The following is a 13455-nucleotide window of genomic DNA, read 5'->3' as shown; positions in this document are numbered from 1 at the left end:
AAGTTAAGGACTAGATATCCTTAAGTTTTAATTCCATGTTTAAATGTTAAGGACTGACAGTCCTTAACTTTTAATTCCATGTTTAAATATTAAAGGACAGACAGTCCTTAGCTTTTAATTTCTGGTTCAAAAGTTAAGGACTAGAAATCCTTAAGTTTTAATTTCATGTTTAAATGTTAAGGACTGACAGTCCTTAACTTTTAATTCCATGTTTAAATATTAAAGTACAGACAGTCCTTAGCTTTTAATTTCTAGTTTTCTAGTTTAAAAGTTAAGGACTAGCAATCCTTAAGTTTTAATTCCATGTTTAAATGTTAAGGACTGACAACCCTTAACTTTTAATTCCATGTTTAAATGTTAAAGGACAGACAGTCCTTAGCTTTTAATTTCTGGTTCAAGAGTTAAGGACTGACAGTCTTTAACTTTTAATTCCATCTTTAAAAGTTAAGGACTGGCAGTCCTTAACTTTTAATTCCATGTTTAAATGTTAAGGACTTGTAGTCCTTAGCTTTTCATTTCTTGTTCAAAAGTTAAGGACTGACAGTCCTTAACTTTTAATTCCATGTTTAAATGTTAAAGGACAGACAGTCCTTAGCTTTTAATTTCTGGTTCAAAAGTTAAGGACTGGCAGTCCTTAACTTTTAATTCCATCTTTAAAAGTTAAGGACTGGCAGTCCTTAACTTTTAATTCCATGTATAAATGTTAAGGACTTGTAGTCCTTAGCTTTTCATTTCTTGTTCAAAAGTTAAGGACTGACAGTCCTTAACTTTTAATTCCATGTTTAAAACTTAAGGACTGACAGTCCTTAACTTTTAATTCCATGTTTAAAACTTAAGGACTGGCAGTCCTTAACATTTAGTTCCATGTTTAAATGTTAAGGACTGCCAGTTCTTAACTTTAATTTCATGTTTAATTACAGTACACCTGTTCTTAATTCTACAAGGATTGCTTTATAACGTATGTCCTTTGTTTCCCATTCTCTTGACTTGTAGGATGGAAACAATATGCATAATAGTTGCTTTTAATGGTAGATGGACTGAAGACTATAAATATCTTGATCATCAAACAAAGCTTTTCCTAGCACCTGAGTCAATTCAGTTTGAAGATTTCGTTAAACAGATTTTTGAGCTTATTGAATTGGATAGTGAAAAGTTTGAAATATTGATATGGTTTGATATCAACCTTGGAACAAGCAAAGGAATGCTTGTATCCAAAGATTTAGATCTTCACACATGTATAGAGTTGCTAAAAACTCATTCACTCTTCAAGAGCTGTCGTTTCATAGTTGATATTTCGGAAAGAGTTTTTGCATCAACAAGCAATGAACATGCCAACACAAAAACTCAACATGACAATCAAGAGCGATGCCAACAGATAGTTGAAGTAGATATGGTTGAAGCTCAACCATTAAATGAAGAGGTGCATCAAACATTTGATTCTATTCAAGTAGAAGGACAAAGCATTATAGAGATTGACAACGAACAAGCTTTGGGTATTCAAGTCTTAGAGAGTGCACCGGTAATCGAAGTAGTTGCTGACAAAACCTGCACTCAAATAACTAAACGAAGATCAAATTTGAAACAAAAAGAATCCCCAACTACGATATTAAGAGAAAATGCTTCTTTGGATCAAATAAAAGTCGGATCAGTATTTGACAAGAAGAAGAGCATAATTAATTGTTTTTCTAATGTAGCAATCAAAGGACATTTTGAATTCAAAGTTGTTAGATCAAGCTCAACAAGATATTCGTTGACATGCAATGATGAAAGGTGTCATTGGTGTGTGCGTGCTTTCAGAATTAAAGACTCAACATTATTCAAGATAGTAAAGCTTGAGAAAAAGCATGACTGCTCTGTTAACACTAGGAAAGCAGATCAAAGGCATGCTACTCCAAAGTTGATTAGTGGTTACATTATCGATAATCTTCGGGACCCAAGATTTGAAGTTACACCAGCTTTTGTCATGGCAGAGATGCAAAAATTGCATGGACTAGACATTGGATATCACAAGGCGTGGCGTGCTATTCAACATGCTTCCGCTTTAATAAGAGGAAGTCCCGAAGAAAATTATGAATTATTGTGTTCATACTTGTATATGATGACAAGTAAAAACCCGGGAACTTATACTAACATAAAGATAGACGACAACAACAGGTAAACAATTTAGGACATGCTGTCTTTAGCCTTGTTAACTTTTGAGTTATAACCAGAAGTTGAGGACTGCCTATCCTTAAGTTTTGAACTTGTAATTAAAAGTTAAGGACTTCCAGTCCTTAAGTTTTGAACTTTGAAATAAAAGTTAAGGACAGCATGTCCTTAACTTTATAACTTGTAAATGTAAGTTAAGGACTGACTGTCCTAAACTTCGGGTATTTTAACCTTGTTTTATATTGTATTTTCAGGTTTCTTTATATGTTTTACGCATATGGATCATCGATAGCTGGTTGGAATCATTGTAGACCAGTGATTGCTATTGATGCGACTTTTTTGAAGTCAAAATATCGTGGTGTTTTAATGATTTCAGTTTCAAAAGATGCAAATAACCAAATTTTCCCATTAGCCTTTGGAATAGCAGAATCTGAAAACAACAATTCCTATGAGTGGTACTTTAGTCAGCTTCGCAATGCAATTGGGAGCCGTGAGAATTTGATTTTTTTATCAGACAGGCATCAAGCTATTGCAAATGGCATTGTAAAGGTATATCCTGAAAGCCATCATGGGATTTGCATCTATCATTTGGAGCAGAACCTAAAGCGAAGAAAGGTGAAAAGTGAGGTCATAAAACTTTTCCAAAGTGCTGCAAGAGTATACAAGCGTAAAGAATTTGACATATACATGTCAGATATTGCAAATGTAGATAAGAAAACTTATGACTACTTGATGGAAGAACCACCGGAAAGATGGGCACGTTCTTGTAGTCCACAACGAAGATATGACATGCTCACAACAAATATAGTTGAGTCGATGAATTCAGTGCTATTAGAAGCAAGGGAGCTGCCTATACTAAGAATGATGGATTTCATTCAAGTGAAGCTACAACATTGGTTTTATGAAAGAAGAAATAAAGCAGAAGGAACATTTTATGATGTTTCTTGTTGGGTAGAGGAGGAATTGAAGAACAAGAATAGATTTAGCATTTACTTTGAACGTAAGTATTATGTTTTATGTTTATATTATGATTTTGACATTTTTTAACATAATGTACTCACTTATAATTTTTCAACATTGAAGGTCTTCCCTGTTGATTCATGGCGTTCTAGAGTTGAAGAAGAAGGAATAACTTTCTTGGTGGACTTAAACAAAAGAACATGTGATTGTTTTCAATTTCAACTTGATGAATTACCATGCATACATGCAATTGCAGCTATCGAGAAGAGAAACATCAAGAAGTCTGACTTTTGTTCGCACTGGTACTTAAAGGAATCTTGGCTGAAAACATATGAAAGACAAATACATCCTGTAGGACATACTGATTCATGGATTGTACCAGAGAGTGTTAAGTCACAAATTGTTAAACCTCCAGATTTCAAAGTGCCACCAGGTAGAAAGCAAAAGAAAAGGCATATTCCTGCTACCGAGCCATCAAAAATAACATTCAAATGTGGTCGTTGCAGAAGAATTGGTCATAATAGAACAGCTTGTATATATTCTCCGGCACTCCATCCATTTTCAAGAAAGCATAGAGAAGAGTAGAAATATACACTTATGTTTATCGACTCTTTTAAGTTTTTGCTATAGATTGTATTCATTATTATTCTAATTTGAGCGGATGCCTAGATTTTCAATATTTATATCTTGTTACGTTCTTTTAATTTCTTTTGAGTTCAACAATTAAAAGTTATTAACAGGAGTCTGTAAGTTCAACTTGCAATTTTGAAAACGTAATGACTGTCTGTCCTTAACTTTGAATTTCAAGTTCAAAAGTTAAGGACATGAGGTCCTTAAGTTATAGTCTCATGTTAAAAACTTAAGGACTGTCTGTCCTTAACTTTGAATTTTAAGTTCAAACGTTAAGGACATGAGGTCCTTAAGTTATAGTCCCATATTAAAAACGTAATGACTGTCTGTCCTTAACTTTGAATTTCAAGTTCAAAAGTTAAGGACATGAGGTCCTTAAGTTATAGTCTCATGTTAAAAACTTAAGGACTGTCTGTCCTTAACTTTGAATTTTAAGTTCAAACGTTAAGGACATGAGGTCCTTAAGTTATAGTCCCATATTAAAAACGTAATGACTGTCTGTCCTTAACTTTGAATTTCAAGTTCAAAAGTTAAGGACATGAGGTCCTTAAGTTATAGTCTCATGTTAAAAACTTAAGGACTGTCTATCCTTAACTTTGAATTTTAAGTTCAAACGTTAAGGACATGAGGTCCTTAAGTTATAGTCTCATGTTAAAAACTTAAGGACTGTCTGTCCTTAACTTTGAATTTTAAGTTCAAACGTTAAGGACATGAGGTCCTTAAGTTATAGTCCCATATTAAAAACGTAATGACTGTCTGTCCTTAACTTTGAATTTCAAGTTCAAAAGTTAAGGACATGAGGTCCTTAAGTTATAGTCCCATGTTAAAAACTTAAGGACTGTCTATCCTTAACTTTGAATTTTAAGTTCAAACGTTAAGGACATGAGGTCCTTAAGTTATAGTCCCATGTTAAAAACTTGAGGACTGTTTGTCATTAACTTGAGGTCCTTAAGTTATAGTCCCATGTTTAAAACTTAAGGACTGTCGGTCCTTAACTTTGAATTTCAAGTTCAAAAGTTAAGGACATTTGGTCATTAACTTTGAATTTGAAGTTCACTTACACTTAGTCATGAACAAATACTAACAAACTCAATGGACAAATCAACAGTTGAGAGAAACAACGAAATAAATAACAAAATGCCTTGACATAACTTTTGAAATTGTAATTTTGCATAGCTGTTACAAAAAATTACGCTATGCCAACAAAACAAAATATAAGTGCCTTTTCACAAATTTACAGAATATTTCAGAACTATCCTAAACTGGCATAATTCAGATGTCACCTTTACAGCAATTTTATACAAAAATAACACCACAATTTCTTTACAACTCCTTTGGACAGAATGTTTCATTTTCACTCTCATAATCATCACCAACATTTTCTGGTGGAGTATCATAACCAAAATTTCTTTTCCATTCACCATGTGCCCAAAGATTTGCAGCAAGTTCTTTTCGAAAATCTTTTATGTCTTCGGGTTGGAATTGCTGCACGTCCTTTCCAATCATCAGCAACTCGGCAAATTTGATCAGGAATGCACCACAATCAGTCCTAAGAGAAATGTAAGATATGCAGTGAATTAAACAATAAATCTTAAGTACATATAAATAATATAACAAATAATAACACGTACGATCCAGTTTGGTGTGGTGATCTTTGCCACTGTATATCAAATTTGTTGAAGACATTCCCAAAAGACTTGTGATTTTTGTCAAACTGTGAGAACTTTAGCAAATGGGGGATCATGCGTGCATACATTTGCATGTAGTTCATTCCTGCTTCATATGGCTCACTGTATATGGAATCATATACATCAATCTTTTTTTGATTCAAGTCCAATACTCCTAACAAAAAGTGTGTCACAGCCTCATCATCTTCTGAAGGAAGCCGGCATGGAAAAAAGATTTTGTCAACCTCAGTCCATGCAATTCCACATCTACGACTGTCCCCCCACACATATGGTGTCAGAAATAACTGATAATCACCAGCACACCAAAACTCATCACTAGCATCTTTACTGAAATCTTTATACACAAGTGCCATATAATTATCAAAAAGAACATCAGTAGTTGTGCATCGAAAAGGATGATCGCGAGGGTGGTAGCATTCCTTCTTTCTCATATAATAGAGAGCAATGTCAATATGCTTCATAAAAAGGCAAAAAATAAAACAAATCAATAACAAATCAGTCATAAAATAATGAAAAAATAACAAATTAATAATAGAAAAAATAAATGCCTTTTGAATTATCTAACCTTATCATCAAGAACAAATTTGCTATCTGAAAGCTCAAGGAAAAACATTTTGCTACTGATTTTTTGATGATACAATTTGTATGGTTTTTTCCTCAAACTATTATCATCAGCATATAAATCAATTTGTCCCCTGAAAATTTTGAAAATGTCAAGTTAGAATTTTGAAAACTTTAATCTATAACTTAAGGACCAAGTGTCCTTAGCTTTTGAATTTGATACTCAAACTTAAGGACTGCATGTCCTTAGCTTATGAATTTTGAATTCAAACTTAAGGACAAGAAGTCCTTAAGTTTTAAACTTGAATCTATAAGTTAAGGACAGTTAGTCCTAAAATTAGTCTTGCAATCACAGATGTTAAGGATGTAGTGAAACACATTAAGAGACTTACTCTTTTTTGCGACCTCTCCTTTTCTCCTTGCCCAACCACACAATGAATTTCTTCACTAATTTTTCATCTTCTTTGGCATAATGAAAAATACACCTACGAGTATAGGTTGATTTTATCCAACCTGAACTCTTCAGAGTATTTTGATTGTCTGCCTTGGAACTTACTGCTTTTCCTTCCTTATCAAAAGGAGATTTCAACTGCCAGCTTAACTTCTTGTTCCTTTTACCTCGACCAAGTTCTTCTTCAACATTTCCTTCACCCTCCATAGTCAAAGTCGCATCAATGTCCATTTGTATACTTCGAGGAGTAGGAGTAAGAAGAGAAAATGACGGACCATCATAACCAATATTGTCTCTCTTTCTTTTCCTTGTATATTGGTTAAGATTGTCATCATTGGTGTCCTCTTTGTTTTCCTCTGCTGGCGACACTATTATATTATATATATATATATATATATATATATATATATATATATATATATATATATATATATATATATATATATATACATATTCATATTAGTTTTCTACAACAGGTCAAATGAAGAGACAAAATTTCAATTGTACATATAATAATTAGGGCACAATCAGTACATGTCTACTCCACAGTACCTTCTTGTGTTTTTTCAAGAGACAACTCAGCTAAAATATTGCGTGCAGCATTTTCTTTTTCTTGCAATTCCACATTTTCTTTATCTTGCAGTTGTTCACCATGATCTTTAGATGCTTGTTGACAAGATTCTGCAAAAAATATTTACAACAGCTAACATGTTAATAATCTTTAATTAAAACAAACATATATAAAATTAAAAAAGCACTGTCTAACCATTTGCAATATCCAAGATCATTCCAGCTACATCATCATCATCACATATTGCATCTATAGATTTGGAACCAATCTCACTTCTGCCTATGTCTTGAGATTGTAGTCCAGTTTTCTCTTGATACTGCACTCCAGCTTCTTTGCTTGCTGCTTCAAAAGATACAATATATAATGAAATAAAGATACAATATATAATGAAAATTTTATCTAACCTTGACTGGCACAAGTTTGAACTCCAAATTTTTCTTTGTATGACAGCGGTGTAGAGAGATCATACGTTCCTTCTAAGCATTTGCATACAATCTCGCTGACACTTGTCCCCAATGGACTTGTTAAATCCTCCTGTGATTGCAATCCACAAACTCTACAAATTTTCTCCGGCACTCCACAAACTTCTGCATGCACATGCATAGTTTATATGTATTAATCTATTGAATATACATTTCAACGAAAATAAAAATAAAAATCTATAACTAACCTTTCCCAATATCAGTAACATTTTCAGTTTCATCATCTAGATGTGCATCTCTAAATTCTCTTTCATACTGACCCTCTGCATGCACATCCATATAATCACGTTCAACACCACCTGCATCTTGGTTGAATATGCCAGTACGCTCAGTAGCACGACAATGATCATCAACTCCATATTTTCTAATTGGAACACTAGATTCTCTATCTGTGTTCATCTGATCAGCTTTCCCAAACATGTTCATCAAAGTATCAAGCTTTGATCCTAGAGTTTTCTTTAAATCCTGAGAAAGCAACTAAGTTACAAAGAGAAGGACATGTTTAAAACTTAAGGACAGGCTGTCCTTAAGTTTGAACTTAAAGTTCAAAACTTAAGGAAATGCAATCCTTAAGTTTGAACTCCAAGTTCAAAAGTTAAGGACAAGAAGTCCTTAACTTTGAATTCCAAGTTCAAAACTTAAGGACATGATGTCCTTAAGTTTCATTTCAAAGTTCAAAAGTTAAGGACAAGAAGTCCTTATCTTTCAATTCCAAGTTCAAAATTTAAGGACACAAAATCCTAAAGTTGGACTAACTGAAATTACCTTGATTTCATTCTCAATCTTTTTTCTGATACATCAATTTTCTGATTAACTCTGGTAACTTCTGCTTGCAAATCCTTCTTAAAACTCTCTGATAATCTCTGAATCAAAAAACATAATATAAAAAGAAGGTGTTCGCAAGCAAGAAATAATCAAATAAAAAACTAATACTATTCAAAGGCAGAAACACATACTCTAACAATTTCCTTAAGTACGCCTTCGTCAAATTGTGTGGAAGAAGACCTTGAGCCTTGATCTTGTGAAACTGGCTGCTCCACACAAAGAGGCTGTGTATCTTCTTCTTCCACGGGAATAAAGGGTAACACCTCAATCAACTTAAACACCTATTATATAAGAAAAACTAAACATAAGTATACATAACTAAAACAAATAAACAAAAAAAGAGATAGTAATTACATTAACTTACTTTTTTATTATGGAAATATTTTCTACAAAGAGCATCAAATTGTGGAGACTTCATTTCAGAATAACATAACATTCGAGGATAACCAACTTCTTTGAAGTTCACAAATTGTTTCTCTTGGAAAATAGGAAGTACTTCCATAATCCAGACACAAAACGCAAAAGGAAAGCCAACTAAAGTGTAGCTATCAATATCTTTTTCTTTCTCTTTCTCCTTCTGAACATCATTCTCATTTGATTTCAAGCAACTCTTCAATGATTTTAATAGCGTCTCATAAGCAAGAGAGCCCCAGTTGAAGGAAGCGCAAAGTGCATCATCGTCAACAATTTTCATTATTTGCTCCGACACATTCCTATTTTTCCTCTTGCCCATCAAAACCGACTCAACAAAATAGAGTGTTGCCAACTTCAAAGCATCATCATCACTGCCAGCAAATGATGAAGTTGTACCATGTGGGCGACTAGAAATAAAACTATACAAATCAGCCAACTCAATTTTGTCCTTTCCAGGGAAATAGACTCTTAAAAGCCTATTCTCTTTCTCATTTAAACCTTTCATGTCAAGCGACGAATAAGACTTCAAACCAGTAATAATATGGAATGCATCACGAGTAAACTTAATATCGCGGTCAAATACCTTGAAGGTCATCGAATCAGGTTCATTACTAACAATTTCAGAAAGCAATACACAGTGCATAAGTTTACCCGAGAACTTCACACTTTGTAATCTGAAGAAGTTGCCAAAAATATTTTCCCTCAATTTCTTCCATTGGCCATTCGACAGAAAACTTTTAATTGTTTCCTTATATTGAAAATCTCCTTTCCAATATACCAGAAAATTACGCCAATCGTCAAAATCAAAAAAATGATCGCCTTCCATTATAACACTAGAAAAGAAGGAAAAACAAACAAAGATTAGGACTTAACTTAAAATTTCAAGTTTAAAAGTTAAGCAAATACAATCCTTAACTTTAAATTTTAAGTGCAAACGTTAAAGAAATACAGTCCTTAACTTATACTTTCAACTTCCAAAGTTAAGGACACTTAGTCCTTAACTTCAAGTTTCATGTGCAAAAGTTAAGGACAATAAGTCCTTAACTTTAAATTGTAAATGCAAAGGTTAAGGAAATACAGTCCTTAACTTATACTTTCAACATCCAAAGTTAAGGACACTTAGTCCTTAACTTCAAGTTTCATGTGCAAAAGTTAAGGACAATCAGTCCTTAACTTTAAATTGTAAGTGCATAGGTTAAGGAAATACAGTCCTTAACATATACTTTCAACATCCAAAGTTAAGGACACTTTGTCCTTAACTTCAAGTTTCATGTGCAAAAGTTAAGGACAATCAGTCCTTAACTTTAAATTGTAAATGCAAAGGTTAAGGAAATACAGTCCTTAACTTATACTTTCAACATCCAAAGTTAAGGACACTTAGTCCTTAACTTCAAGTTTCATGTGCAAAAGTTAAGGACAATCAGTCCTTAACTTTAAATTGTAAGTGCATAGGTTAAGGAAATACAGTCCTTAACATATACTTTCAACATCCAAAGTTAAGGACACTTTGTCCTTAACTTCAAGTTTCATGTGCAAAAGTTAAGGACAATCAGTCCTTAACTTTAAATTGTAAATGCAAAGGTTAAGGAAATACAGTCCTTAACTTATACTTTCAACATCCAAAGTTAAGGACACTTAGTCCTTAACTTCAAGTTTCATGTGCAAAAGTTAAGGACAATCAGTCCTTAACTTTAAATTGTAAGTGCATAGGTTAAGGAAATATAGTCCTTAACATATACTTTCAACATCCAAAGTTAAGGACGTTTTGTCCTTAACTTCAAGTTTCATGTGCAAAAGTTAAGGACAATCAGTCCTTAACTTTGAATTCCAACTACAAAATTTAATGTCGTTTCTTCTTTACATTTAAAGAACACAGTTAACTGAAAATTCATAATCAGTAAGCTTATGAATTTCTACGACTATTTTTATGAAATATACCTACATAATCAAATATATTGAATCAACTTACAAATAAAGAAAAACGAAGATGACGGAGAAGATGACGGAGAAGATGACGGAGAAGATGAAGGACAGAAGATGACGGAGAAGATGAAGATGACGGAGAAGATGACGGAGAAGATGAAGATGAAGATGACGGAAGATGACGGAGAAGATGAAGGAATGAAATAAGGGTTTTCGTCGATTTTGGGATTATACAAGAAATAAAGAAAGGGTAATTATGTCTTTTCCCCCTTAGTAGTGGCTATTTTTGATAAGCATTTTAAATAGTGGATAAAAATTAAATACACCCTTATTTAGTGGCTACTACACGCCATTTTCACTATAAATCGACCTAAATCAGTCCACATATCGTTGTGGTTTGACCGAGGCTAGGCATGGGCCGGCCCGTAAGTTAAAAAAGAATAAGATTTAAATTTAAATATTTAATATTTATAAGAAAAAATATGTTATGAAACAATAAAAGAAGAAGAAGAGTATTGCATAGAAAAGTAGAGAGGGGAACTCTTATTAATTTGGGATGAATTACAATAGAATGGGACCCCTCTATTTATAGGGAAAGAGTGACTTAGCCACCAAGTAAAATCCCTAAAATCTCTCTGAAATATAGACATTCACGTTGAATAAAATTCTATTTATAACAAATACTAAGTTATCCCATTTCCCAACTGTCATGACCCAAGTTCTCCCTCTGTGAATTGTCGTGACGGCACATAGTCTCTACGACTAGGTAAGCCTAACATTTTGCGAAAAAAGAACGAAACATAAAATTTATCAACTAACAGGTAGATTTAAACAAGGAAATGAGATACCGCTCATCATATACCATAATCTCTTTCGAAAAGTACATAAACTTTCCCAAAATCCGGAATGTCATAAGTCACAAGCTACAGAAAGAAACAATACTTCTATACTCCACAGTATAACAAAAGAAGAAAAATACAAGAAGTGTTTGACATGGGGAGGAGTAGATAGGGACTCTGAGGTTTGCGGACGCGACAGATAAATCTTGAAGTCTCTACAGCTGGCTCGCCTCACTAGTAATGCGGCTGATAAGCGGTACCTGGATCTGCACATGAAAAATATGTGCAGGGAAGGGCATGAATACACAACAACGGTACCTAGTAAGTGCCAAACTTAACCTCGATCGAGTAGTGACAAGATTAGGTCAGGGCCCTACTGGTGTAAATACAATTAAATAAGACAGAATAAACTATCGCAGTAAAAATAGATACGAAAATCTAACACGAATAGAATCAATGAAAGACAACAACTTAGAACACAGTGATAACAACAAGGGATCTCCCGAGATACCGTCGCATAGTCCCAAACTTAAATGTGCAGGAGGATCTCTCGAAATACCGTTCCATAGTCCTAAAGTAAATATACAGAACATGGGGATCTCCCAAAATATCGTTCTGTAGTCCCAAAGTAAATATGCAGTACTGGGGGATCTCTCGGAAGACCGTTCTGTATTTCCAAAGTAAATATGCAGCTCAACCAATAGAAATAACAGTTACAGCAAGAAAATCTACAGTTTAGACTAAATGCAAGTCAAGGAAAGCAGGAAATTTCACTAAACATGCTGCACAGAGTTCAAATAGGCAGTTAAAACACATAGGCATGTTATTCTAAACTAAACAGGATAGTTACATATGCTAGTGTAGTTCAAATAAGGAGAAACAAGTTATGACTTAGTGAAAAATGAAGTTTTACAACAATTAACCCGTGTACGTACTCGTCACCTCACGTACACGACGCTTATATATCAAAACAGTACCAAATCCTAAGGGGATTCCCCCCCCCCACAAGGTTAGGCAAGCCACTTACCTTGAACCAAGCTCAATTCAATCCGTCACAATGCTCTTTTTACAAATATCCGATTCCGGATGGCCCAAATCTAGCCAAAACCAATTAGATACCATAAATATAACTACAAGAAACTAATCGCTATTAAAATCAAAGCTAAGATAAGAAATTGGAAAATCGCCCAAAAAGCCTTCCCGTGCCCATGTTTCAGAATCGGGTAAAAGTCACAAAATACGAACACTCATTCACTCACGAGTCTAACCATACTAAATTTACTCAAATTCGATACCAAAATCTCGACCAAAATTCCAAAATTTGGTCTAAGAACTCTTCTTAATTTTTTTTTTAATTTTTCACCCCAAATTCGAAATTAAATGATAACATTAATGATAGATTAGTGGGATATAATCAAAATCAAGTTAAGAAACATTACCCAATTGATATCTCTGAAAATCCCTCAAAATCTCGTCCAAATCTGAGCTCCCAAAATCAAGTTTTGATAAAAATGGCAAGCCCTCGTTTTTGAAATGTTTAAGTACTGCCCAGTGATTCCTTCTTCGCGAACACGGAAAGTCCCTCGCATTTGCGAAACATAACTTGCCATGGCCTTGAATTTCTTTATCGCGAACGCGATGACCCTGTCATGAACGCAGAAGCAACTCAGCTCAACCCTACGCGAACGCGGAACCAACCTTGAAAACACGTAGGCAAAAGGCCTGGGGACCCGGCAACCAAACCTTTTTACGCAAACGCGGGACCCTATTCGCAAACGCGTAGGCATATGACCTTTGAGCTTCGCGAATACAGGACCAATATCGCAAACGCAAAGCATTAAATTTCCACGTGCCCCAAATCCCTTACGAGAACGCGAGACTCCCCTCGCGAACGCGATGAAGGAAATCTCTGCAACCAAAAACCATAAAAAAATAACTACTTCCCTAAGTCCAAAAATGACCC

General features: G+C 34.1%; 3 protein-coding genes across 3 annotated transcripts; 1 reads left to right on the top strand and 2 right to left on the bottom strand.

Annotated features, from left to right (window-relative positions):
- Positions 1-994: 994 nt before the first annotated feature.
- On the top strand, positions 995-3693 carry LOC138877755 (uncharacterized). The gene is made up of 3 exons (XM_070157391.1): positions 995-2154; positions 2403-3099; positions 3232-3693. Exons 1-3 carry the CDS (start codon positions 995-997, stop codon positions 3691-3693), a joined length of 2319 nt encoding a protein of 772 aa, XP_070013492.1.
- Positions 3694-4861: 1168 nt separating this feature from the next.
- LOC138877031 (uncharacterized) lies at positions 4862-7952 on the bottom strand. The gene is made up of 8 exons (XM_070156433.1): positions 7680-7952; positions 7414-7596; positions 7205-7348; positions 6991-7119; positions 6380-6806; positions 5992-6121; positions 5370-5881; positions 4862-5287 (listed from the first exon to the last, which is right to left on the bottom strand). Exons 1-8 carry the CDS (start codon positions 7915-7917, stop codon positions 5062-5064), a joined length of 1989 nt encoding a protein of 662 aa, XP_070012534.1. The 5' UTR covers positions 7918-7952; the 3' UTR covers positions 4862-5061.
- Positions 7950-9556, bottom strand: LOC104248305 (uncharacterized). Its single transcript, XM_070157390.1, has 4 exons — positions 8681-9556; positions 8448-8597; positions 8257-8354; positions 7950-7956 (listed from the first exon to the last, which is right to left on the bottom strand). The coding sequence occupies exons 1-4, from the start codon at positions 9554-9556 to the stop codon at positions 7950-7952; spliced, it is 1131 nt and encodes a 376-aa protein (XP_070013491.1).
- Between the last annotated feature and the right edge of the window lie 3899 nt (positions 9557-13455).

Source organism: Nicotiana sylvestris, chromosome 9 (genome assembly GCF_000393655.2).
Source record: "Nicotiana sylvestris chromosome 9, ASM39365v2, whole genome shotgun sequence".
In the NCBI taxonomy this organism is placed as follows: Eukaryota; Viridiplantae; Streptophyta; class Magnoliopsida; order Solanales; family Solanaceae; genus Nicotiana; species Nicotiana sylvestris.
Note: the sequence above shows the minus strand (reverse complement) of the source record. Positions and strands in the feature narration are given on the sequence as shown.

Bases quoted from the DNA above. Each gene is read 5' to 3' on its own strand.
- LOC138877031 (XM_070156433.1), bottom strand. From the start codon at position 7,917: ATGAACATGTTTGGGAAAGCTGATCAGATGAACACAGATAGAGAATCT. The intron at 7,120-7,204 runs GTTAGACAGTGC...TATTTTTTGCAG, and splicing joins GATCTTGGATATTGCAAATG to AATCTTGTCAACAAGCATCT. The intron at 5,882-5,991 runs GTTAGATAATTC...CTTTTTATGAAG, and splicing joins AATTTGTTCTTGATGATAAG to CATATTGACATTGCTCTCTA.
- LOC104248305 (XM_070157390.1), bottom strand. From the start codon at position 9,556: ATGGAAGGCGATCATTTTTTTGATTTTGACGATTGGCGTAATTTTCTG. The intron at 8,598-8,680 runs GTAAGTTAATGT...CTTATATAATAG, and splicing joins AATATTTCCATAATAAAAAA to GTGTTTAAGTTGATTGAGGT. The intron at 8,355-8,447 runs GTATGTGTTTCT...TTTTTGATTCAG, and splicing joins TACTTAAGGAAATTGTTAGA to AGATTATCAGAGAGTTTTAA.
- LOC138877755 (XM_070157391.1), top strand. From the start codon at position 995: ATGGAAACAATATGCATAATAGTTGCTTTTAATGGTAGATGGACTGAA. The intron at 2,155-2,402 runs GTAAACAATTTA...TTGTATTTTCAG, and splicing joins AAGATAGACGACAACAACAG to GTTTCTTTATATGTTTTACG. The intron at 3,100-3,231 runs GTAGAGGAGGAA...TCAACATTGAAG, and splicing joins TTTATGATGTTTCTTGTTGG to GTCTTCCCTGTTGATTCATG.